General features: G+C 39.1%; 1 protein-coding gene across 3 annotated transcripts in view; it reads right to left on the bottom strand.

The window, feature by feature from the left end:
- Nmt2 (N-myristoyltransferase 2) overlaps positions 1–15,918 on the bottom strand; it is a 45,604-nt gene extending 29,686 nt beyond the window's left edge. For all 3 annotated transcript variants that reach the window (XM_076873074.1, XM_076873072.1, XM_076873071.1), the window contains exon 1: positions 15,721–15,918. In XM_076873074.1, coding sequence (XP_076729189.1) covers positions 15,721–15,830 — 110 coding nt within the window. In that variant the 5' untranslated portion in view covers positions 15,831–15,918. The remainder of the gene's footprint in view (positions 1–15,720) is intronic.
- Positions 15,919–26,627: the final 10,709 nt, after the last annotated feature.

Here is a 26,627-nt window from a genome sequence, read left to right as displayed (position 1 = left end):
GAGATAATAAAAAAATAAAAACACCAGACTATTTCACCAAAAATTCTTTAAATAAGATTACATCATCTATTCTATCATTTTTAGAACACTTGTATAATGAAATTTTCCATTAATTATACTTTGGGAGTTAATTACCATACTCATCAAAACTCCCTTACCAAAACTGTATTGCTAAAATTATACTTTTTAAAATTTTGGTATAATGGGGCAACTGTACTCATTTTTTGTTAACTAGTTCAAAATGGATTCCTTGCCCTTCCCTTTCTCATCTGAACATTAAAATCAATTGGCAGGGAGCTACAAAAATGGACACTAAATAAGTCATCTCTCCTCTAACTTCCCAGACACATGTTCCAAACATTGCAGCCCTTGAATAAGGAAGAGCTACTGTTCCATTTCTCAGAAGTCTTAAGGAAACCAGAATTGGGAATAAGAGGTGACAAGGATACCATTCACATTACTAGGATAACTGTAATAAAAAAGATAATGGGCTGGGTATGGTGGTGCATACCTCTAATTCCAGCAATTCAGGAGGCTGGGGCAGGAGGAAGATCACAAGTTTGATACCAGCCTCAGCAACTTAGCAAGGCCCTAAGCAACTTAGCAAGACCCTGTCTCAAATAGAAAATAAAAAAGAGCTGAGGATATGGCTCAGTGATTAGGCATGCCTGAGCTTAATCCCCAGTGCAATCAATCAATCAATCAATCAATAAAAAGATAATAAAAAGTTTCGGTGAGGATAGAGAGAAATTGGAACCCTTGTACACTGCTAGTGGGAATGTAAAATGGTAAAGCTACTTTGGCAAGCAATCTTTGTTTGTGGGTCCTGAGAATATTAAATACAGATTTCCAATATAATCCAGTAATTAACTCCCAGGTATTCCCAAAGAGAAATGAAAAATGTACCCATTTAGTAAACTTGTATATGAACATTCATAATAGCCTTCTTTTTTTTCATTGTATTTTAGTACATTATAGTTATGCATAATAGTGGGGTTTATTTTGATGTATTCATAAAAGCATATAACATAGTTTTCTCCATTACAATCCCCAGTATTTCTTCTTTCCCTCCCACTTCCTTCCCACTGATCCCCTTCCTCTATTCTATTGGTCCCTCCTCCCTCTCCCTTGGTGCCCTCACTTCTACTCTGAGCTCCCTTCTATTTTCATGAGATCCTCTTTTTTTAATTCCCTTTTTCTCTCTAGCTTCTGCATGAGAGAAAACATCTGTCCCTTAACTTTCTGAGTCTGTCTTATTTCACTTAGCATGATGTTCCGCAGTTCCATCCATTTACCAGTAAGTAACATAATTTCATCCTTCTTTATGGCTGAGTAGAACTCCACTGGGTATATATACCACACTCCTTTATCCATTCATTTATTGATGGGCACCTAGTCTGGTTCTATAACTTGGATATTGTGGATTGTGCTGGTATGCATTGGTATGCATGTATCACATAGTGGCCTTATTCTTAATGGCTCCCCCACCAAATGTTCATAGCCAGAAGAATGCATAAGGGAATGTGGTATATCTATGCAATGGAATATTATTTAGCAATTAAAAATGAATGTTTATACATATTATAACAAGGTGAATCTTGAAAACACAGTAAGTGAAAGATGCCAGTTAGGTAAAGGGCCATGTATTATTATTATTGGATTTACAGAAAACATCCAAACAGGCATATCCATAGAAACAGAAGGTAGATTTGTGGTTGCCAGGGGCTAGGGAGCTGGAGGGATAGTGGGTTGATGGCTAAGGGTGTCAATTTCTTTCTGGAATGATGGAAATGTTATAAATTGATTGCGGTGATGGTTGCACAACTCTGTAAATATTCTAAAAGCTACTGAATTGTATACTTTAAATGGATAAACTCTATGGTATGTGTATTTCAATGAAACTGTTTTTAAAATTTAACAAGTGAGCTGGGATTACACACCTGTAATCCCAGAACTTGGAAGCCTGAGGAAGGAAGATTGCAAGTTCAAAGCCAGCCTCAACAACATAGCAAGACCCGAAGCAACTCAGTGAGACCCTGTATCTAAATAAAATATTTTTTAAAAGGCTGGGGATGTGGCTCAGTGATTAAGTGCCCCTGGGTTCAATCTCCAGTATCAAAAATAAATTTTTAAAAATTTTAAAAATAAAATTTAACAAGTGAAACTCTTCCCTGGATATGGCAGGATAGTGGTGAGGCACCAGCAGATGCAGAGCTGCCTACAGCCACCTGGTTGGGGTCTGTTCCCTACCAGAATCCAGGTCTCTGAAGAGAGACCTGCATAACAGAGACATCAAAATGTCTGGGTAGGAAAGAGGTTGAGCAGGCTTCTGGACAATAAAGGAAAACTCTTGCTTATGAGATGATTCTTCTTTGAAATTATATTAAGAGTCTGATTCAGACTTCAGTGCTTGAGGCCAATTACAGAGTCACAGAAATTCAGCTGCAGAAATCATGCCACTCTTTTTTTAAAAGTCTCTTGAGCCTCAAGAAGAAAAATTCCAATTTCTTGTCCCCCAACATTCATATGAAAGATCCATAAAGAAAGGTTCTCAATTTTGCTGCCTCAAAAAATACAGACACTTCATCGTGTCTAGAAGAATCTCTGGGAATATTCAAACCTCAGGTGAAACCAATACACTCCCTTTCAGCTGTGAAAACATCAAATATTTAATGAGACACACCAGAAAATTTTGAAGAAATATCCATGGAATCTACAGACAGAACTTAAAGCAAGAGCCAATGTAACAGAGCCATGGAAACATTTCACACTTGGTCCAGGAGAATTCCAAAATATCTATTTTCTTTTCTCTCTGGGTTCACAGCTGGACAAGTCCCAGCTCCCTGGCAGTCAGGTGTGGTCACCAAGTTCTAGTCACTGAAAAGTGAGCAGAACTGGTGTTTGCTGCTTCCTGTTGGCATGGAAACCCTGAGGTAGACTTTGCCATGCTCTTTCTTTCCTTTGTAATAACTAGATGCAAATGTAGGAGAAGATACTAAAAGGATGGCAGAGGCACATAATGAAGGATATCTAGTCTCTGAATGACCAAATAAGCATCATTACCTGAACACATGCTCAAGACCATTACATGGACAAGAAGGAAATATCCACTGCATTGAGCAATCACATATTAGGGTGTGTTGTAGTTTAAATTTGCAATGTCCCCCAAGGCTCATGTATTAATTCCCAATGCAGAAGTGTTCATAGGTGGGGTCTTAGGAAAGTGATTCAATCCTAGGGGCTGTATCCTCTTCAATGGATTAATCCACTAAATGAGTCACAGCTGGAAGGAAACAGAAACTCTTGGAGGTGGGAGCTAACTAAAGGAGTGGGTCTTTAGGGTCATGCCTTTGGAGACTATATTTTATCACGAGACCCTTCCTCTTCCTTTCTCTCTCTTTCCTTATCAGCCACCAGGGGGAGGTAAGCAGGGTGTTGATCCACTACACCATTCCACCATGATGGTGTGCCTAACCTTGGGTCCAAAGCAATGAAGCCAGCCAATCCTGGACTGAAACCATCAAGCAAAATAAATCTTTCCTTCTTTTTTTTAAATATTTTTTTAGTTGTAGATGGACACAATACTTCTATTTTATTTGTTCATTTCTTTGTGGTATTGGGGATCGAACCCAGTGCCTCATGATGATGCTAGGCAAGCACTCCGTCACTGAGCTACCCGGCCCCTCTTTCCTTCTTTTGAATTTTTTTTCTCAGGTATTTTGTCATAGTGACCAAAAGCTGACTTAACACAGGGTCTATAACAGCTCAACCAATCATAACTAATACATTAATTTTAAGAGTCACATGAAACATGCTCAATTTAAACAGAATATGAATTCCAAAGATGAGAAGCAATGTTAAACTTTACAGAATAAATGATCACTCAGCTCTTCCCCACTCACTGGGCAAAAGAGGAAACGTCAGTGGTTTGATACAAATATTCTCCCTCTTGATTTCCAATTACCTGCATAGAAAATGGTAAGATTGGCCAGGTACAGTGGTGCATACCTGTAACTCCAGCAGCTCAGGAGGCTGAGGCAGGAGGATAGCAAGTTTAAGGCCAACCTCAGCAATTTAGCAAGGCCCTAAACAACTTACAAGACACTGTCTGAAAATAAACATTAAAAAGAGCTGGAATGTAACTCAGTGGCAAAGCACCCCTGAGTTTAATCCCCAGTACCAAATAAGCAAAACTGAAAACAACAACAAAAAGAAAAATGGTGAAATTAGGGCTAAAGATATTATAGTTTAGTGGTAGAGCATTTGCCTACCATGTGTGAAACCCTGAGTTCAATCCCCAGTACTGAAAAAAGAAAAAGGAAATGGTGGGATTACAGAGGAGTAATCTTTTATTTTAATGTATTTTCTGATCTGTCCTTAAGAATCACAATGGTTTTACAACTAAAACATTTTTAAGAAATAAAATAAATATATACATATATCCAACAGAGACTGGAACTAGAGAAAAAGATCACTGAACTATTAACAGACATGCCAGTAACAACTCAATATATAGGAACCAGGTATATGATAAAGATTTCATCAAAAGTAGTAGTGCAAACATGAATCTTTCAATCAGAAGCATTTGAGAAACTGAATTCCCATCAGAGAAAAATGAAAATACCTGCTACTTTCCCACAATATTCAAAAGCAAATTCCAAATAAGTTTAAGACCCAAACTTGGAAAATGAAAACTAAGTTTTGCCCACTTAGTTCACAATTGTCCAATGCCTAGAACAGTGTAAGGCACATAGCACTGAAGTAAATATCTCCAGTAATGTGCTGAAGGAAGAACTGAAGGAACTAAGTAATCACTTTTTAATTTCAGAAATGGAAAAAATTTCTTAGATGAGGACCTAGAAGTACCAACTGTAGGATAAGAGATGATAATTTTGTCTACATCAAAATGAAACATGTCATGGCAAAGTAATTATAAACAAAAATTCAAAATAATTCAGTGAGGCAAGATATTTATAAAACACGCGACAAAGTTCTAATAGCTAAAATATATAAGAAGCTATTTTCCCCTCCATGCTTGATCTCTAGTTTAGCGGCAAAATAATATCCTGTCCAGGACCGCAGGCATTAGCTAGGATGGGTTTGAATCTGGCTCCCTTATTTCCCAGCTGTGTTACTTTAAGAGTATTATTTAACTCTCAGTGTTTCCACAGGGGTAAGAGGATAAGGTTTTTAAAAAATAGTATTAAAAAATTGTATGGATAAAATGAGTTAACACATACAAATCATTCTGCATATACGTTAGTTATAACGATCCTCCTACTTTAATTTTCTTCATCTAACTTATTACTAGCTAAAGCTATTTTGTCTCCTTCTAACTGGAACATAATATCCATAAAAACAGGGTTTTCCATTGTGTCCCTAGCATCCGACATATTAAAGCGTCTCAATAAATATTTGCTGGATGAATGAGAAATCAACCAAAAAAATCAATATGAAAAAGACAAAAGACTGAGAGAGGAATGGGATGAGGATATGAATAAGCACTTCACAATAAAGGATGCCCTAACCGCCAACAAATTTTAAAAAAAGATGGCATTTTATCCACTGACTTCACAAGCCTGTAGTCTAATAATAGTATAATGTGAGGAAAGGAAAAACTAATATACTCCAGGTAAATGTAAACTGAAGCAATCAATTACTACCATCATTACCATCATCACCATCGCCATTATCACCACCACCATAATCCGCACTGCTACCACCACCATCACAGCCATTATCTCAATCACCACTGTCTCCATCACCATTGCCCCCATCACCACCACAATCATCACCATCACTGTTCCAGCAGCTAACAATTCAGAACACTAACTATGTGTCAGGCAGTATAAGTATGGTAGATACTGACCTTGTGCACTGTCAACTGGGTAACTTTTGAGATATGCCCCATTATTATTACTCCCATTTTTTTAATTATTTATTTTTTAGTTGTAGTTGAGCATAATACCTTTATTTATTTATTTTTATGTGGTGCTGAGGATTGAACCTATGGCCTTGCATGTGCTAGGTGAGTACTCTACCGCTGGGCCACAACCCCAGCCACTACTCCCATTTTTTAGAAAAGCAACTGTAATTGTTTATGCAGAGATTAAGTAACCCACTAAAAGTCACATAGCTATGATGTCAGGGCCAGGGCTCAAATCTACCCAATATGGCTCCTAAATCCATGTAATTACATAATGTAATGCTAATTTATACATTTTTACTGGTTAACCATCCTTTTAGGTATTTCTTGGCAATTTTTGAATCTTCTTTTGTGCACTGCCTACTCAAAATCTTTAAATATTTTTTCATTAATCTTCACTGTCTTCTATCAAATCACGATAGATCTTTAGTACCATATGCATGTGCACAACCCTGGTGCCCTGGTTAGGACATCACTTCCCTAGAAGGAAGGGAATTACACTTGAAAGAAAACACAAGGGCCAGGCAGGTGGTGCACACCTGTAATCCTAGCAACTGATGCAGATGAGGTGGGAGTTAAAGTTTGGGGCCAACCTGGGCAACTTAGAGCCTATCTCAAAATAAAAAAGGCCTGGAGATGTTGTTCAGTGGTAGAGCACACCTGGGTTCAATCCCCAATACACAAGAAAAAAAAAGAGAGAGAGGAAAAAAGCATGAGGAGGTTTTGGTTCAGTTTATTAAAAACAGTAAAGGTCACCCCAAGGTGCATTGCATTGCCCTGCTGATGAAAGATAATTCATATCCACAGCTGGGGAAGACGGCTAAGGATGACCCAAATTAACAGTTGTACTTGCCACAAATCTGTCTCCATTGTGGATCAAGAGCACACATCATCACGAGATTATCACAAGACCATCCAATTCAATAATGGATTTTAACTGCAGTGCAGGTGCTTGAAGAAGTCATGTGACTTTTGTCAGTGGCTCATCTGTGGAATTCCACTATTGATTTCTTCATTTTTTTTTTCCCCAAGTGAAACCACAATCCAAAGCAGAAAGCCAACCTTCCAGCTGTCATCAGGGGCTGTGAGCTCTCCATGGCTGAATAGCAAGCCCAGGATTCATGCCTGGTTGGAATAGGATCTTGCTGATCAGTGGCCTCCAGTCTGTATTGTTAACTAATCCCTTTTCATAGATCCTGGGTTGCTTCCAATTGCATGTTCATTTAAACTCTTATCAAGTTCTAAACATGGGAAAGTATGGCTTATCTCATTAGCCTTCTCCTACATTAATCCCATATTATCAATCCATTTTGGTGCCTACTTCACATAAAAACCCATTTTTTTCTTTTTTTAATTTTTTGTTTAGTTTTTTATGCAGTGCTATGGATCAAACCCAGTGTCCCACACATGCTAGGCAAGCACTCCACCACTGAGCCACAGCCCTAAAAATGATTTCTGATAAGAGATAATATTCAATAATATAATTATATTCAACACTCATTGGCCAGAAACTAGTCTAGTGTGAAGTTTAGTTTGCGAAGTGACAACGATCTTTGAAAATAGTCCAATATTAGAATAGAAGAAGAATGTCTTAAAAGGTTAAAAAAAAAAGTGTGTTTTTTAAGATCAATACATGTAACTTAAAGACTAAGAACATTAGCTGTTCAACAATAGCAAAACTCTTCCTAAAAGTGAAATAAACATAACAAGTAAAAAAATCAAATTTAAAAAAGGCTTGAGAAACTTGGCAGAATACATCCTTTATGATAGTCCAAATCAGTAAAAAGTTACCCATTTTTAATAGCTTTTTTCACCCATGCTCACAAGTATATTTTTCTGATAGAATAGCTGAAATCTACTAGCATCTGGCTTTTCTCAGTTCTGGCCCTTTCTCAGCTTACTAAAATTAGATAAGTTAAAAAAAAAAAATCCTTTCTGGCTGAGATTCATTTCAACATTGTACTACCTTTGTTATATTTAATAATATTAATGTGTATTAGCAAAGTTAAATTTTTGATGTGCTTTTTAAATTAGATTCCTATTTCTAAATTCCCTTGCATACAAAATATCATTTTTTTACTTCCTTTTTTGTATGTCCCAAAGCTAATCAAGGAGCAAGGATATTTATCTATTTATTTTTGTACTGTGAATTGAATTCAGAGTTGCTTTACTAATGAGCTATAATCCCAGTCCTTTTTTTTTTTTTTAAATTTTGAGACAGTCTCATTAAGTTGCAGAGGCTGGCCTTGAACTATGAGTAAACAGGTAGACACCCCGGTCCTTGCTTTGCAGACACATTTGGAGGTGTGTCTTAATTCAGTTCAGGCTGTTATTAGAAAATACCAATGACAGAGTAGCTTAAAAAACAGACATTTGTTTCTCATATTACTGGAAGCTAGAAGTTCAAGATAAGGGTGTCAGTACTGATGGGTTCTAGTGACAAATCTTTTTTCTGGTGGAGAGACAGAGCTCTATTCTCTACATCTCTAAATCCATCGTGAGGGCTCCACCCTCAAGACTTAATACCATCACACTAGAGATTTAGGCTTCAATGTATGAATTTGAAAAGACACACAATTTGGTCCACAGCCATGTGCCCACCATCTCCTTCTCTGAAAACAACTGCTGACCACTTTATCAGTCAACTTTCCATCACTATAACAAAATATTTGAACTAACTTATAAAGAAAAAAGGAAAAGGTTTATTTTGGCTAACACTAAGGGAGATTTCAGTCTATAACTGGCTCAGTTGCTTTGGTGAGGTAGCACATCATGGCAGGAGTGCGTGGTAGAGCAAAACTGCCTACACAACAAGCCAAAGGAGCACAGACTCTGAGGAGAGGAGACAGGGCTGAGCAGGAGGGAGGAAGGGAGCAGAGGCTAGAGATAAATAAACCTTGGGTCTCTAATTCTAACAGACTATCTGTTCCTTATTTTGAAATCACCTATTGTATGTTTAAATAAAATTTCCTTTTTCTTGAGCTAATGTGTAGATGTTCCACACACATTCAGCAACAGCTGTAAAGAGCCATGTTACCCACTAATCAGCCATGCAGCCCCCAACAAGCCACTTATCTCAAGGAGCCATGTCTTCCTTGGCAGTAGAACAAGGGTCTGCCTGAGCAGATGACAGGGAGTCAGGCTGGGGGACACTAGTGGGAAGGTGCCATGGAAAGGACACATTCGTTAAGGGCTCCAGACCTCTGACAGGGGTCATCATCTTTGGCTTCATGAAAGAGAGGACATTTAGGTTGACCTTGAATTTGAAGTAGAGATACAGGAAGAGGACATGAGGGAAATCACATATGATGACCTACAGAGGGGCGTGGATGGACAAATTCCCTAGGTGAGTGAACACTGATGTCTGGCACTGAATTTGAAGTTGTTTTTGGCCCTGTGCAATAATCACACCCCTCCCCCATTACCCACAATACCTTCAGTAAATGGTGTAAATAACAATCCAATAGTGAGGGCCTAGGGGTAAAGTGAAAGCAAGACAACTACATTGCACCTGAGGTCAAATGCTGAAGAACAGTTAAAGGAACCAAAACCATTAGAAGTCTAGTGATGGGGGAAGTTGGAGGCAGGCTGGACATGCTTGAGGACCATGAAAACTTAAATCCCAAGAAGCCCCCCAAAATATGCACTACCTTGGGTCATTTTGTTTAACTAAAGGAACAACAATCCTAGAAAGTAAAAGAGTATGGAAACTTCTTGGTTACAGGATAGGGATAAAACCTAGAAGCTTCTAGACTGAAAACAAGGCAAACAAACAAAAAGAATAAGGTTACCTAAATAAGAAAGAAGCAGATTGGCACAGAAAACAATCTCTGTACCATTAAACACTAGAAAATAAAAACATAATGTGTGTGGAGTTTAAAAGAAAAATAATTGTTGGTATGGGACTGTGGTTCAGTGGTCAAGAACTTAGTCTTAACTATTTCAAGGCCCTAGGTTCCATCTTCAGCAATGCAAAATAGAGAGGGTCAAAGGAGGGAGGGAGGGAGGGAAGGAAGGAAAGAAGGATGGATGGAGGGGGGAACAATTATTATAGAATTACATGCACGTCCAATCTATGGTTTTTATGTGTAAGAAACAGAACCTTCAGACATGTAAGAACTAGCCACATCCAACATAAGACAAAAAAACTAAGCTGGATGTGTTGGTGCATGCCTAGGATCCCAATGATTTTGGAAGATGCGGCAGGAGGATGGTAAGTTTGAGGCCAGCCTGGGAAATTTAGAGAGACCCTGTCTCAAAAGAAAAAATGAAGAGCTGGGATGTAGTTCAGTGTTTGCCTGGTACATGTGAGATCCTGCCTTCAATCCCCAATACTGCAAAAAGAAAGAAAAAGCAAAAACAATTAAATTAGAAAGTAAATAAAGGAAAGAATGTGTTTTATAAGGAAGTGTGGTAAGCGATAACAACAGGAAAACTGTCAGGAAAGTCCAAAAAGTTTTTAACACGGATGTGAAATTAACAAAATGGTTAAAAAGAACATTTTTAGGGACACAAGGGTAGATATTAAAGAAGTCACATGGAACTAAAATTCCAGGCTATTTCAATAAAACCTAGGAAATGAAAGCAAAACCTCCTACACATTTGTGTCTTGTAAGATTATATAGTGTTTTAGAATATGGCTCATTTTTGACACTGATAGGGAAATATGGATTAAATACATGCTTATTCAAAATGTAAAGATAAGCCCCAGGATTAAAAAGAAGAAGAAGGAGGAGGAGGAGGAGGAGGGGGGGGGGGGATGAAAATTTAACATTTCCTGCAAAAAAGACAAGAAAATAAAGAAATATTTTTAGTGTAATGGAAAATTCACAGGCAGGATATGATATAAGCTGTCTAATATGATAGCCACCAGTTATACAGGGGTATTTAAATTTATATTAATTTCAAATAAATAAAGAATTCAGTTCCCCAGTCACACTAGCCACATCTTAAGTGGTCAACTGCCCCAGGTGGTTAATGACTACCAAACTGGATATTTCTATTATTCCAGAAAGTTCTAGCAGACAACAGTAATAGTGAAAAATACAAGGTAATGAAGGAACATATGGAAGTATGATTTTATTCATGTTAATCACATACACCCACTTGTGAGTTAATTAAACCGTTAAACTGGCATTTCTAGGAATTTCTAGGAAAACCAAGGACTTTCATTCACTGTATACTTTATTGTTTGAATTTTTTAATAAGCATATTTTTATTCTTATAACAAGTAAAAGTGATTAACATATTTTCAAGTGGAATAACAACCTGTCTCTTTTCTTGAACTTGGAACAGAACTTTAGTTCTGTTAAAACAAATTGATTTAACTAGTATAGATTTATAGTATATCCTGGTGCTAATTAACAAAGCTGGCAAGGTACATGTCCTATACTTAGAAATTTTTGGTATTTTAGCCACAATGGGAGCAGGGAAGAGAGTCTGTTCTGGGCCAAAGGATGATATCACCGTCTCAGACACAAGTTTAAGCTGATATTTGATCATTTAAAACTATTTCTTGAACTGAAGAGGTCCCGTGGGCAAGGGCTTTTAATACATCTTTCCATTTCGATTCTTGTAGCTGATAATAGATCAAATTTCAGAAAGAGTAATTTTGAATTATGTTATAAATTTCCCAAGAAATGAAAACTCTATTGAGAGTTATAGTCAGTTTCTGGACATTCCCACTGAATCCATATAACTAAGGGGAAGTTTCCGTAGTCAGTCTCAACAATAAATTAAGTATGCTGCCCAGAGTAATTTCAGTTTTTTTTTTTTTTTTTTTGGGGGGGGATGGTAAAAGAGAGATCATATTCTGTGTAAAAAGAATTACAAAGCTTTCATCTTTGTCAAGTACCAGATCTTTAATTTTTCTTAGAAAAAAAAAAATCCTTAAAAATGTCTCACCAGGTATGGTGGCACATGCCTATAATCTCAGCAGCTTGGAAGGCTGAGGCAAGAGTTCAAAGTCAGCCTTAGCAATTTATCCAGGCCCTAAGTAACTCAGGGAGATCCTGTCTCTAAATAAAATATAAAAAGGGGCTGGGGATGTGGTTCAGTGATTAAGCACCCATGGGTTCAATCCCTGGTATCAAAAAAAGAAAAAAAGAAACTTAACTCTCACATACTAAAATTATATCACATTATCATATCTACCCCAGGGACTTAGTCACTTATCTGCCAACACATACACATGTTTATTTTTATTCCCTACATAAATATTGTTGGTATTTCCCCACAGACTATACTGAGGGAGAAACTCTTAATGGAAAAAGGATGAAAAACATCAATTTGTGTAGAACATATGCATTCTGAAAGTTAATGTTGGCAACTAGTTTTGTTATCAACTTAAACATCAATTTTATTTGGAGACCAACTATGTGACTGATTTCAACCCTAGACATGACTGTGCTTGTGGGATAGAGATTTTGACCCCTATCAGATATGTTCACAAATAGAGAAGATGCACATGGATGGGGCAAGAAGATAGCAAGTTTTAGCCAATTCTCCAACAATTTACCCAGTCCTCAACCATTTCCCAAATTCCTTCAGAAGAAAATAACAGAAGACATAAACACATAAAGAGCAAGCACAGGGTTAAAATATTAAAGATTCTTGATTATCTACCTAACCTCAAACCCAAATGTGAAAGTTCCTATGAAATTCATCCTACAGGTAACCTCTTCCAGACAACTTTAACAGTTATTTTCAGTCACTTGAACCTATTTCTAATAATTCATATAGGAAGTTGGACTGAAGCTAATTTTGATCTATGTAGAAAGTTTTTGTAAGGAAATAACAGTATAAACAAGACTTCCTTAGAACTTTTATTAATTTGCTTGAAATTTTTCAGGCTCCCTCAAGTTCTTCATTAAGACCTACTTATTTTTATCCAATTGTAAATCACACATTCAAATCAGTAATAGAATCTTTCTAGGTAATCATCTATTAGCCTGTTTCTAATTTGCTGCATATTGTTCCAAAATATTACTATACTTCTCAGAATATAGTCTCACTAAATGAAACTGATAATCTCTCCTCTTTCCCATTTTTTGGGAATTCATGAAATTTTTATAGTATATGCCACATCTATACTTGAATGAACCAAAAAGTTAAAAACGAGCAAATTTTCCATGAAAATAAGACATAAAGGTAATAAGATTCAAGCACTTTATAATATTTATGCTATTGCTTTTTAATGAAACTCAAAAATCTCATATTTCATTCATGTAGTTTCAGCATTATCCATAAAATGAAATACTTTTGTCCATAAAGTCCTATGAAAATAAAAGCATATACAGTAATATTTAGATTTTAATGCAAAATAATAACCTCACTGGGTATTTTTTTTTAATCTGAGGCTATAGTTTCAACTCATTGTGTTAAAATAACTAGCAAATACATTACCCTGAATGATGGGGATGAATTAAATCTTTCAGGCCACAAGGAAACTACTGTAAATTACCACTCTGTGCACTGACCACCACCAACTGGCCTCAGAGTGACAATCTGTCTTTTAAAGGTGAAGCATTAACCTATTCACTCGTCTAAAGACTCATTGTTTGTTGCTTATTTAAAGTGGTAGAGAATGAAGAGGCTAAGTATAGAAAAGAGGACTCTGAAATTTTAACATTTACAAACTTGAACTACTTAAAAAAAAAAAAAAAAAACAGAAAAGCCTAGGTTTCTACCGAGCAGTATCATCAATGCAGGAGCCAAATCAAACACAATCACTCCCCCAAATCTGGCACACACTGTCTAAACTCAAATCCAAAAAAGCAGTCCAACAAGAGCAGCCACTTGGAGTTTTACGAATCTTCTTACATATTAAAAGACTACAATAAATCCATTATATTAATCTTTTTCCACTAGAAGTTATTATCACATTATCTGCTTTTGGTTAAAACATTTCAGTCCATGGGGCATCTCTAGATTTTGATTAACCATGCTAACACCTAATTAACATGTTGATACAAATCTGGAAATCTCTGAAGAGGGCTCCAAGATGCCTTTGGGTGTTATTCTGGGAACTTCACACAGCCTACCAGCAAGGTGTCCGGGAACAGTCCCAGATCAATGGGCACACAGATGAGTAATTCTCTGTACCATGAACATTCTGCACTGTGTAAGTGATGAAACCCTAATAAAATTCCTAACCCAGAATATCAAACAAAGAAGAATATACAGAAATTATGGGGGGAGGGGGGACAGTATTCAGGTTCTCCCCAGGAAGATAAGAGGAGCTGAACTTATGCAAGTAATCCATCAGCTTGCATCTGGAATCATTTCTGGTAACAGAGCTATTGTTTCAGAAACATATTTTATTCAGCTATCTATCACAGGCAAATTTCTATCACTGCATAAAGAGAATACAGGATCAGATTTCTGTCCAATTTCCTTTCCTCTCTTTAAAAATTTTTCTAGACTTGAATGATAACATTCAGTACTTGCAGCTGCCACTGAAGTGCTCGCTGTTTAAAAAAAAAAAAAAAAAAACAGCTTGCCAATGGAAGATACATGTAGTCAGCTTTTCTTTTTCTTAATCTGTCATTTAATATTTTCCAACGCACTAAAGGTCAATAAGGGTTCCTTTCTTAAATAAATCTTACAGTAGACTTTAAATAGGATGCAAATACACTTTCAATCATCAATCATTTAAAGAATATCTCCATAAACTGAATAAATAAACCATCTGTGACTCAAGCCTCCCTAATCGTGTTTTTAGGCTGACCCACTTATACAGCCACCACGGTTCACACAAAATCTCAGTTCTAAGGGGGCAGAAATAACTGCTCTGTGCGGGCGCATAATTTGAATCCAACAGGGTAAAAGGATGATACAAACATCTATTAAAAAAAAAAAGAAAAGAAAAGAATACGAGTCTTTAAAAAGAGAATTTCAATACCACCCTTAACCAGAAGCAATCTTTTCTCCAACTCGAGCGCAAATCAAGTCTGAAGGTGGAAAGGAGGGCAAGCGCAAAGGATGAAGAAACCGGACCAAGTATTAAAACACTTGGTGCATTTGACTTTGGAGAGCAAACACTGGGTTTGCAAGCAGGATGCGGTCAGGTCTGTGGGAGCTCCGTACAGGGGGTCAGCCCTGCTCTATACAAAGCTCTGCGGATTCGCTGGAAGGTGGCAAAACTGAGTGTCCCTAGGAGCCGGCCGGGCCGGGACCCCTTCGGCGCCCCCTGCCCGGCGGCGGAGGCAGAACTTTGCGCAGTTCGCCGCTAGCAGCCCAGAAACCGCCAGGGGCACACCTCGGTTCCATTCCCCACATGGGCTTCGCCGGTTATTACTTCACTGGGGCTGGTGGTGGCTGGGGGAGGGGGAGGGGTGAAAAGACTCAAGGAAGGTTGGCAAGGAACCGGGAGGACCACTTCCATCCCACGCGCCGCGGACGGTCAAGAACCCCGCCGCCACAAAGGGAAGGGCGTCGCGCTTCTCTTCGGTTCCCACCGAGAGTCACTCGCTGGCAAGGGCAGCAAGCAGCCCCCACGGGGCCAAAGCCAGCAGCGGGGATGGGCGAGGCCAGCCGGCGGGGACGCGCGGCAGGTGACAACCGCGTCGCCGTCCCTGGCCCGGGGTCCCCGCCTCCCCGCCCACCCGGGGCCTCCTCTCTCCTGCGAGCCCTGCAACCTGGACTTCACAATGGTCTCGAGCCGGGGCGAAATTAACACGGAGCTGAGCCACTGAGGGGCCCCACACCCCGGGGAAACGAGCCCGAACGGCGACCCGAGGCGCGTGCGGTTTCCGCCCTGTCGTTCCCGGTGGCGCCCGCGCGTCGCCTCCTACCCTTTGGCGTGCTCAGTCTCTTCCTCATTGTCCCCGTCTATCCCGCACGTGTCCTGGTCGTCCAGCTCCAGGCTCTGCTGGCTGGCAGCAGACTCGCTGTCCTCCGCCATCGCGGCGGCGCGGACTGAGGAGGCGGCGCTCGGAGCGGCGGGCGCGGCACGGCGGGGCGGGCGCGGCGGCAGCTCCCTCTAGTGCCGCCCGCCGTCCTGCTCCGAGTCCGGAGCCAGGCTCCGCGCCCGCCCCGCCCACCCCGCCGGGCCCGCCCTGCCTCCCCGCCTGACCCCGCCCTCCTTCGCCGCCCACAGCTCAGCCTCGCCACTCCCACCTCGACCCGCCGGAGGGCGCGGGTTTTCCCCAGCCCCGCCGCGCGGGAGTTTGGGGGAGGGTTGATGGAGCTGGGGGACTCCCAGCCTGAGGCAGTGAGGAGCCGGCCGGCTCTGCACCGCCAAGCCTGAGCCTCTCCTCTGACCTAGCCTCGATTCTCTAGGCCACGACGTGTGGACTGTGCTGGGCACCCACATTTTGGGAACACAAAAACACTCGATTTTACCTCTCCGCCTGTTTCGGAGCGCTTTGGCTTTTGCAGTGAATTTTGCAAAGGAGTAGGCATGCCTAGGCCAGTGACTTCCAGAAGCTCTTCCCGCCCCGACGCACGCATTTGCTTTTAAAAAGAACATTTCACGTACCTATATCTGTCTATTGTAAAACCAAGTCAAAGTCATACCTGACTGCCTTCAACTTCCCACCTCCCTGTTCCAACCACTCTCACAACCATAAAACTCGACAGAAAAAAATCTGGAGCTGTCCCATTTGGGCTGAATACAGTCGTCTGAGACATATTTGAGGAAAATGGGGACACAGTTTCAGGTAAGCTACTCTGCCATTCCCCGAAGTGAAGGTCATGACCTAGATTGCCTAAGAAAAGGCTGGTAAAGTTCAGATTCCATTTGTTGTCGTCCTGTACACAGCAGTCCTTTCCTTTGCTTTCCTGAGACAGATAATGTTCAAAGTTCCTGCAGGATCGCCAGAAGTCTACGCGGTGATTTTCACAAAGGCAGAAATTGTGCAATGAGGAAAAGGAGACTTTAAAGGACCACCAGAAATTTGGGGTCTGGGTCATTTATTTGCAGAAGGTATTAGACCATTTTGTGGCTTCTTTTTCCCCCCAGAAAGGAGAATATGTCCTTAAAATACAATAAGATAGAAGTATCTAAAGACAAAAATTGCAGAGCGATTTCAAAGTCCATTAGCTATTTGATGTTGATCCAGCTAAGAAGTGGAAATGGGGCCAAAACATGGAGGAAATACAGTATTACTTTTAACAATTGCAACTATTTCTGAGACAGAGTCCTATGTGGCCTCTAGCTTCAAATTTAAGGATAAAGGCAAATACAGATCAATGGAGTTCCTGCAGCTCATCTCTAGGAACATAAATAGTTGGAAAACTGTAACCTGCTTGAGTTACCAAAAGGAACCTGACTAGGCCAGACAGATCAGCAGTCAGAAGGGTTCTCTCAAAGACTTTTTAAAATACAGAGCAAAGGAAACTCAATAGACATATATTTATTTGAATTCTCAAGCATACAAGAAAAAAAAAAGCCAAGAAAACAAATAATTTGGGGGAAATTAAGTAAGGACATCATAAAACAGTTAAACACCAGAAAACAATGACAAGCAGGGAACATCTGTTCCCCAGAATGGAAATAAGTTTGCTCAGACATTTGTACAGCACTGGATTGAAGTATTATATAATACAAATGTTTCTCAGCATTAATGTTTTGAAGGAGGAAAAAAATTGCAATCTTATTGTCATGTACATAATATGTTTCTATGAATTTTTACTTCTTTCTCTGGTTTAATCCCAGAGTTTGGAGAATGGGAGTCAAGTGGTACTTCTGGTCTCTCAGATCCAAAGCTCATTTGGGGGAAAGAGTTCTGTAGGGTAGTTGCCAGTATGTTTAAAGAGCTCTTGGGAATTTCCTACTCTGCCTGGCTCATCTCCTATTACAAATGTAAAACCATAGTTGTATAATTGGTTTTGTTTTAAAGTGTTATAACTTTTTTTTTTTTTTTTTTTTTTTTTTTTGGTATAGGGATTGAACCCAGGGGCACTTAAGCACTAAGCCACATCCCTAGCCCTTTTTTGTGTTTTATTTAGAGACAGGGTTTCACTGAGTTGCTTAGGACTTCCGCGAAGTTGCTGAGGCTGATTTTGAACTCGAAATCCTCCTGCCTCAATCTCCCAAGCTGCTAGGATTACAGGTGTGTGCCATAGCACCCGGTAACTTCTTTGTTTTTAATTGTGATAAAACACACAACATAAAAAAAATAATTAAAAAGGTACTATCTTGGCCATTTTTAATTGTATAATTTGGTTGTACAACAATGTAAGTGTACTAATCTCCAGAACTTTTCCACATTTATTAAACATTTCCACATTTCCCTCTCCTTTCAGATTTTTGCAACCACCATTCTATTTTGTTTCTGTGAGTTTGACTATTCTAAATACCTCATATAAACTATTTGTCTTTTTGTGACTGGCTTATATCATATAACATAAAGTCCTCAAGTTTTATCCATGTTATAGCATATATCAGATTTCATTCCTTAATAAAGTTAAATAAGATTCCATTTTATGTATAGACAACACTTTGTTTATCTATTTATCCACTGATGGACATAGGGCTTCTTACACATTTTGGCTACTATGAACAATGCTGCTATGGACATAGGTGTATAATATCTATTTAAGACCTTGTTTTCTGTTCTTTTGAATGTATACCCAGAAGTGAAGTTGCTGAATCATACAGTCATTTCATGTTTTTTTTTTAAGAACTTCTGTATGTTTTTGGTAGCAGCTGCATTTACAGTCTCACCAACAGTGTACAAGTGTTCCAATTTCCCCTATCTCCTTCAACGTTTTTCTTCTTCTTCTTTCTTCCCCCTCCTTTTTTCTTTCTTTATTCCTTTTTTTCATAGCAATCCTAATATATGTGAGGGATATAACTTCTTAATATAATCAGGGACTTACATATAAGCCTGATTTTTGCTTATAAAGTACATTTTTAGACAAAAAATATGATAACTATTTTAAAGCCACATAGAATTCAGGGAGAGAGTAGGGTAGTTCCTGTTATCTATAAGAGAATAGGCAGTGACCAATTACAGATATCTTAATTACAATGTAAATTTTACACAAGTCAATCTATCTTTGGAAGAGTACTATGCATTATCTTTAAAGTAATACTATATAGTACTTGACCTCCAAATATATTTGAATATTCTCCTATATTTCCTTTTTTTGAATACTACAATGCGAATAGTAAGTGGGGTTATGGGGTAAGTAGGATTATAAAGAGAAGCAGTTAAGGGATTTTGACACTAGGACTCCAAAGGTAGTGCTGAATTAATACAGAAAATATAAAGATTCATTTTGAACCTATACATGCATACCAACCTACCCTTGTCTATTTCTTCAGAGGATATTAAATATTAGACACAGCTGCAGAGATATATGAGAAAATGGAACACAGAATCTGAGGAAATAGTTCAGAACAAAGTTTAAAGAAATAAAAAGATGGACAATTTAAAGAGGTTAAGAGATAGAGTGACAGAATGAGGCCTTGCATGATTCTATTCTTGGGTAAACCTCCTGGGTGGATGTGGAGCAGAGCAGAGCAGAGCTGAGCCAACTCAGGTCCTTGTACTCTCAATCCTCAGTTATCTAACAACAGACATGTGAGGGAGTCATTGAGGTAAGCATACTCTGCATATGGCCCATAGACTTGTGAAAAATAATGAGTGATCATTGTTTCAAGCCATTAAATTTCAGAGTATATTATTATGCAGCAACAACTAACTGGCATCCTGAAGAAAAGCAAAGCCCAAATGAAAATCTTAAAAAACTTGACTCTTTCCTTACTCTCAATTATGATTATCTGTATACCTGGGGATGTCTGAAAAAGACTCATGCCAAACCAGTAGTTTGCACTGACTATTCCTGATAGCTGATCTACTTCAGACTCATATTTGCTTTATTTATTTTTTTAAGATGACTTCATTTCCAATTATTGAGTAGCCCTAGAACCACACTGCACCTCTTGAAATGATGCATTTGAAAGCACTTCTTATGGTCATTATAAGCATAATCTTTACCTCTTGCCTCTTATTATTCTGCTTATTATTCTTATTGTTCAGACTAGCAGGGTGGTGCCACAGTGAGTATTGCAAACTAGCTACCTTTAAAACTTCACTTTGGGTGGGTGTGTCTCTTGCCTTTGTAAGACAAGTTGCAGCTTGAGGATAATGACACTGAAAATTCTAGAGGACTCTTGAAATGATGCCAGGTAGATGGAAGCATGCATTTATTTAGGAGCTGGAAGGTGTCTTAATTCTATAAACGAGGTCACATTGAAACCTCATTGCTTGATGAACTCATTAAATATGTGCAAGTTTATAAACAGTGTATTATTTAATACTGTCTTAAAAACGGAGGCCACCATGAATGGGAGGAAGGGAGAAAGGTCTTCATTTAAGGAACTAACCTCAGTGAAAGTAAGAATATTAAAGGAATGAAAAAAAAAAAAAAAAAGAAACATTTTACAATGGAGCACTGAAGCCAGCTCACATGAGCTTGCAAGAGTCTGTTATAGGCATCTCCCCACAATTCCAAGTTCAGTGCTATGACTTTGATGGCTGGATATTGACAGTAGCAAGAATGCTTACATCCAGAAGTCATGCTATAAATCAGGGCTTCCCCACACACTGAGGTAGGATAGAAGAAGAGAAAAACAGGTAGAAAAGGAGACTTAACTTTAATCTGAAAGCCTTGTGCTAAATTTCCTCAGACCTTCACTCCAAAGCCATTATCCCTCCTGGGCCTGTCACTCCCCAAGCCAGTTTTTTTTTTTTCCCCATTCCCAAATATTTGGAAAATCTAAAAAGTGTTCACTCACAATCTTAGACTTCCTAGAAATTCACCCACTTATGAAAATTGCCCTATGTACTGTTGATTAGCCCACTGAATAAATTGTGCAAAGGGAGATACTAAACCTATAATTCAGGGGACTTTCCCAATGTTATCTGTTAATCAGATAATGGAGAAGATGTCAATGTAAGGATCCTGAGAACAGATCACCATCAATTGTCTTGTGATCCCTATGCTAATGCCATCCTTACTGTTACAGTTTGGATATGTGGTATCTCCCTAAAGCCCTTGTGTGAGACAATGCAAGAATGTTCAGTGGATTAATCCACTGAAATGGATTAACTCCTGGTAACAATAGGCAGGTAGGGTGTGGCTGGAGGACATAGGTCTGTGTGGGTGTGCCTTTGGAGTTTATATTTTTGTCCCTGGTAAGGAGAGAGCTTGCTCCTGTGAGCTCCCTCCCCCTCCCTCCCTCCCTCTCCCCCCTCCCTCTCCCCTCCCCCCCCCTCCCCTCCCATCCCCCCTCTCTTTCCTGGTTGCTGTTTCTTGAGCTGGTCTCCTCCACCGAGCCTTTCTGCCATTACATTCTGCCTCACTTCGGCCCAGACCTATGGAGTCAGCCAACCATAGAATGAATCTCTGAAATCATGAATCAAAATAAACTTTTCCTCCTGTACCTTATTCTTGTCAGGTCTTTTGGTTACAGCAGTGCAAAACTGACTAAAACAATCACTTATTCATATCCACCCCTTATGAAATTTCCTTTAAAAAGAAGAGGCCAAGACTCCAAAAGCATCTCACCCTCAAAATAGCCTATATACTCCCTTGAATGTGTACTCGTTGCTTTCCTAAATAAATTTGTTTGTGCTTCTACCTGACATGTCTTGAAATACCTTTCTACAGTGTTTTCTAAGGACTCAGTCATCCTGAGTTGTTCCCCCTTCCCAGGTACTCCCTGGTGGGAGCCAGTTGTTAAGCATTTAACCCCACCGCCACTGCTGTGTGTTTTAAAATCATCTGATCGTGGGCTGGGGATGTGGCTGGGGATGTGGCTCAAGCGGTGGAGCGCTCGCCTGGCGTGTGTGCGGCCCGGGTTGGATGCTCAGCACCACATACAAAGATGTTGTGTTCGCAGAAAACTAAAATAAATAAATAAATAAAATATTTTTTAAAAAAATTCTTTCTCTCTCTCTCTCCCTCTCTTACTCTCTCTTTTAAAAAAAAATCATCTGATCGTGGATAAATAGAGGGATGGAGAGGTGGATGGTTATGTGATAAAGCAAACTCAGCAAATATGTTTCTTGTAGAATCTAATGTGTGGATGTACGAAAGTTCACTGTGCAATTAGTCAAATTTTATCACTGAGTTGCTTAGTGCCTCTCAGTTGCTGAGGCTGGCTTTGAAATCACGATCCTCCTGCCTCTGCCTCCCGAGCCACTGGGATTATAGGAGTGTGCCACCCGCACACCATCTCAAATTTTTCTTTCTTTGAAAATTTCACTAATAAAGTGTTAAGGGAGAAAAATCTGAAAAACCAACTAACCAAACCCTAAACTCACACAGGAGCAAATAAACGCCTTTATATGAACTTTTCTTTTATTTGTTATATATGACAGCAGAATGCATTACAATTCATATCACACATATAGAGTACATTTTTTTCATATCTCTGGTTGTACACAAAGTATATTCACACCATTCGTGTCTATATATATATACTTAGGGAAATAATGTCCATCTCATTCCACCCACCATCTTTTTACACCCTTTGACTCCTCCTTCCCCTTTGCCCTATCTAGATTTCCTCTAATCCTCCCTTTTGTGAACTTTTAACCATTGAATTCTTGGTGCTACTGAGGTTCAAATCCAGACTGAATGGTGTCCAGCTTCCTTAAGGACAAAATCCCAGGAGGAAGCTCTCTGCAGTGGACATTCTAGTTGAGCCTCCTAGTAAATTATTATTTAGAAAGGGTTGTTTCATCTAATCTGTAATCAAATCAGTCCTTGCAAAATCTGGACCAAGCAACAGTTCCCTGACCCCTCAGTTTGCAACAGAGAATCATGAAAAAAACAAAGTAATTTGCTAGACTTAGCATTACTTTCATTAAAAGATAAGTAAAACAAACAAGAAAAGGTGCTATCCAGTTTTTAACAACATTAATAACTACTGCTATTAAGTCTCCTTGTATATCAGATATCTGTCTTATACATATTGCCATTTTAACATTTTTTTTTATTGTGGAAAAAACAGCAAAGACTGACCCTTTTTAATTGTTTTTTAGTTGTTGATGGGCCTTTATTTTATTTATTTATTTACATGCAGTGCTGAGAATCTAACCCAGTGATTATACATGCTAGGCATGCGCTGTATCACTGAGCCACAACCCCAGCCCTAACTTACTCTCTTAACAGACTTTAAAGTGTTCAGTACGATATTATTGGTAACTAGAGGCATGTCTTGCACAACAGATCTCTAGGACTTACTCATTTTGCGTAATTGAAACTCTAAACCCATTGATTTTTAATCCTCACAACAACCTGAAAAGAATACTTTGTTCTTCCCATTTTTAAAATGAGAAAATAGAGAGCAAATGAGATTGAATAATTCACCCAGACTCACACAATGATTGCCTGAAACTGGATTCAAATCTGTCTGTGTACCCATAAAACCAGCAGTATTCTTTTTTGCCTAGTGTTTTCTTTTTCATTTTCTTTTTTCTTTCTCTTTTCTTTTTTGTAGTTGTAGATGAACAGAATGCCTTTATTTTATTTGTTTATTGATAAAAATATATTTTTTTAATTTTTTAGTTGTAGTCATCAATACCTTTATTTTTTTAATTTATGTGGTGCTGAGGATTGAACCCCGTGCCTCATTCATGCTAGGCAAGTGCTCTGCTGCTGAGCCCCAGCCCCAGCCCTTGCCTAATGTTTTCTAAAGAGTCCTAAGTAAATAAATGTTCTTTTTCAATGTTATTAAGCAAAATTCCTTGCTATTAAGATTTTTGTACTGTGCTGTATGTGTTATTGTATTATAATAATTGTATACATTACATTATCACATATTGTATATGTTGTGTAACAATATGATTAATGGTAATAATTACACATAATAATTCCTTTAGTAATTAAATGTTTATTTTTCCCCTAAAGATCTTTCCCTCTCTTGGTTTTGTTCTTACATCTCTTCTGTTATATGGTTCATGCAGTTATTAACACTTCCCCTATCAGGTGACACCAAGTTTGGGGAAGTTACAACTGTTACCTAAGATAAAAACCACTGATTAACCAGATGCAGATTCAGATCCTGACTCTGGTGCCACACTCTCTCCACCAGCCCAACATAGTATTTGTAGCCCTTACGTTTATTCTCTGGGATCCACTGATCTATATGGGTGGAGTTCCTTGACTTTGGTAATTATCATTTCAGCATTGCTAACAAAGGCAGTGACAGAGAAAAAGTCTCACAAGTTCAGTGGCCCTTAATCTTGAATACACAATGAATTTCACAGTGCTTAGTTTGACTAGCTAGTAATTCACATATATTCTAACAGTCCCTTCGAAAGACTTGATATAATAAAACAAAAAGGTAGGGAGAAAACATAAAAACACTTAGAATAGAGGGACAAAGTTCCCCTTTAGATCATGTTAAAGTGGTTTTGAAAGGTAACCCTGGGTCACTGGAACATTATCAGTTGATGTAGACACATGACAAGATTCCACAAATGAGTCAGGGAGGTGTCCTGGGTGTTTGGAGGATATAACAGATCCCACATGTTCACTAATTCTGGACAGAGATTTTGCTTAAATTTGCCTTTCCTTGTGTGAGTGAGAATGTTTCACAGAGACAGCAATGGGCTCATTGTGCATCGTCACCATCTTGAAAAGCTAAGTGTCACCGATGGAGATCAGATTAGGAGATCTCAGTTTTGCCATAGTGAGCAGCACGGCCCAAGCCCACTCCCAGGAGCCCAATTTCACAGACCAACACCCTTGGCTCTGGTCTCATCCTGGCTGTCTTAGTCAGCTTTAAGTCACTTTTTCCTTAGAAAAACCACATGAAGGAGGCAAGATTTATTTTGGCTCATGGTGTCAGAGGTTTCAGTCCATGGTCGGCTGGTTTCCTTGTTTTTAGGCCTGTGGTGAGGCAGAGTACCATGTCAGAAGGCCAAGGCAGAGGAAAGCTGCTTACCTTATGGCATCCAGAAAGGGGAGAGAGAGGGACAGGGAAAGTGGCTGGGTACAAAACACACCCTTTCTGGGCACAGAAAGGAAGGAAGTGACCTGCTTCCTTCCACAAGGCCAGGGTTCCTAGAGTTTCCACCACCTCCCAATAATGCTATCAAATATAAATCCACTGATGAGGTCAGAGATCTCATGATTTAGACCACACCTCTGATTATTGCTACATTAGGGACCAAGCCTTCAACACAAGTCTTTGGATGACACTTAATATCTAAACCACAAAACTGGCCATGAGGCAATTAGAGGTAAGTTACAATAGTCCTTTGGATGTATTTGAAAATATTTATTCTCTCCCCTGCCCTTTCCTCCTTAACCCTCTTCATCCCCCACTTCTTATCTCCTCTCCCCACCTCCAGAACAGCTCGGCATTTGCAGTTTTTAAATATCTAGAATGGTGCATTCACCTGATCTTTTTGACCAAGCGAGTTAGTTTTTCTAGCCAGAGCCCTGGGCCATGGTTAAGGTTGAGGATTGTCCAACTGGTGTTGGTGTGTGTGTGTGTGTGTAGGGAAATGGATTGGCTCCTACATGTTAGTGAAAGTACAAATTGGTGTAACACCTCTGGAGAACATTTGGCAACCCTCCATGGGGAATTTACCCTTTGGACATACAGTCAATCTGTTGTATCCACAGGTTCTACAGGTATAGATTCAGATAACTGAAGATGGAAAATATTTGGAAAAAAAAAATCGTGTCTGTATCAAAAAAGTACAGACTTTTTTTTCCTTATCACATTCCCAAAACAGTAGAGTATAACGACTATTTACATAGCATTTACATTGCTTTAGGTATTATAAGTAATGTAGAGATGAAGTAAAGTAATGATAAAGCATATGTGTAGGTTATATGTATATAGAGATTTGAGCATCCATGGATATTGGTATTTGCAGGGGGCCAGCGGACTGTCATGGAACCAATCCCCTGTGGATATCAAGAGAAAGCTGTACTCTCAAAGGCTCAAAGATAAGCACTACAATACTCTTTGAGTAACAAAATATTAATGATTAATGGGACAATTCATGCTATCTTGGGAATGAGGCTATAGGGCTAGGGATGTAACTCAGTAGTAGAGCACTTACTAGTATGCACGAGGTCCTGGGCTCCATCCCCAGTAACAAAGAAGAAAAAGAAGGAGAAGAGAAGGAGAAGGAGAAGGAGAAGAGAAGGAGAAGAAGAAAGAGAAGAAAAGAAAAAGAAAGAAGCTGGCTATAGCCCTAACCCCGTGCCCCCTATCTAATGGACCAGTTAGGAGGAGGCAGGGCCAGTCCAGTGAGCAATAGTCTCCTTCCACATCCAGCTTATAATAACAGAAGTCATTGAAAGACCACCAGAAGTTCAAAGTTAATGTTATTATTTTTTCCCCTACAGTCACTTGAGTAGGGTCTTAGGAGGACCTCCAAGACTAATGTTCCTGCAAGAAGGGAAGACAAATCTCTTGCTTTTGAGACAGAAGCTTGACACAATTCAGACACTCATGGGCCCAGCTCTGGGATCTACCCAAGATTCACCCCAAGTGGGAGAAGGAAGATTTTTAAAAGTATGATGAAAAACAGTGATTAAAAAAAAAGTATGTTGGGGCTGGGGATGTGGCTCAAGCGGTAGCGTGCTCGCCTGGCATGCGTTCGGCCTGGGTTCGGTCCTCAGCACCACATACAAACAAAGATGTTGTGCCCACCGAAAAAATAAATATTAAAATTCTCTCTCTCTCTCTCTCTTTAAAAAAAAAGTATGTAGTCAT

Source organism: Callospermophilus lateralis, chromosome 13 (genome assembly GCF_048772815.1).
Source record: "Callospermophilus lateralis isolate mCalLat2 chromosome 13, mCalLat2.hap1, whole genome shotgun sequence".
Lineage (NCBI taxonomy): Eukaryota > Metazoa > Chordata > Mammalia > Rodentia > Sciuridae > Callospermophilus > Callospermophilus lateralis.
The sequence above is the reverse complement of the archived record's forward strand: the minus strand, read 5'-3'. Positions and strand labels throughout refer to the sequence as shown.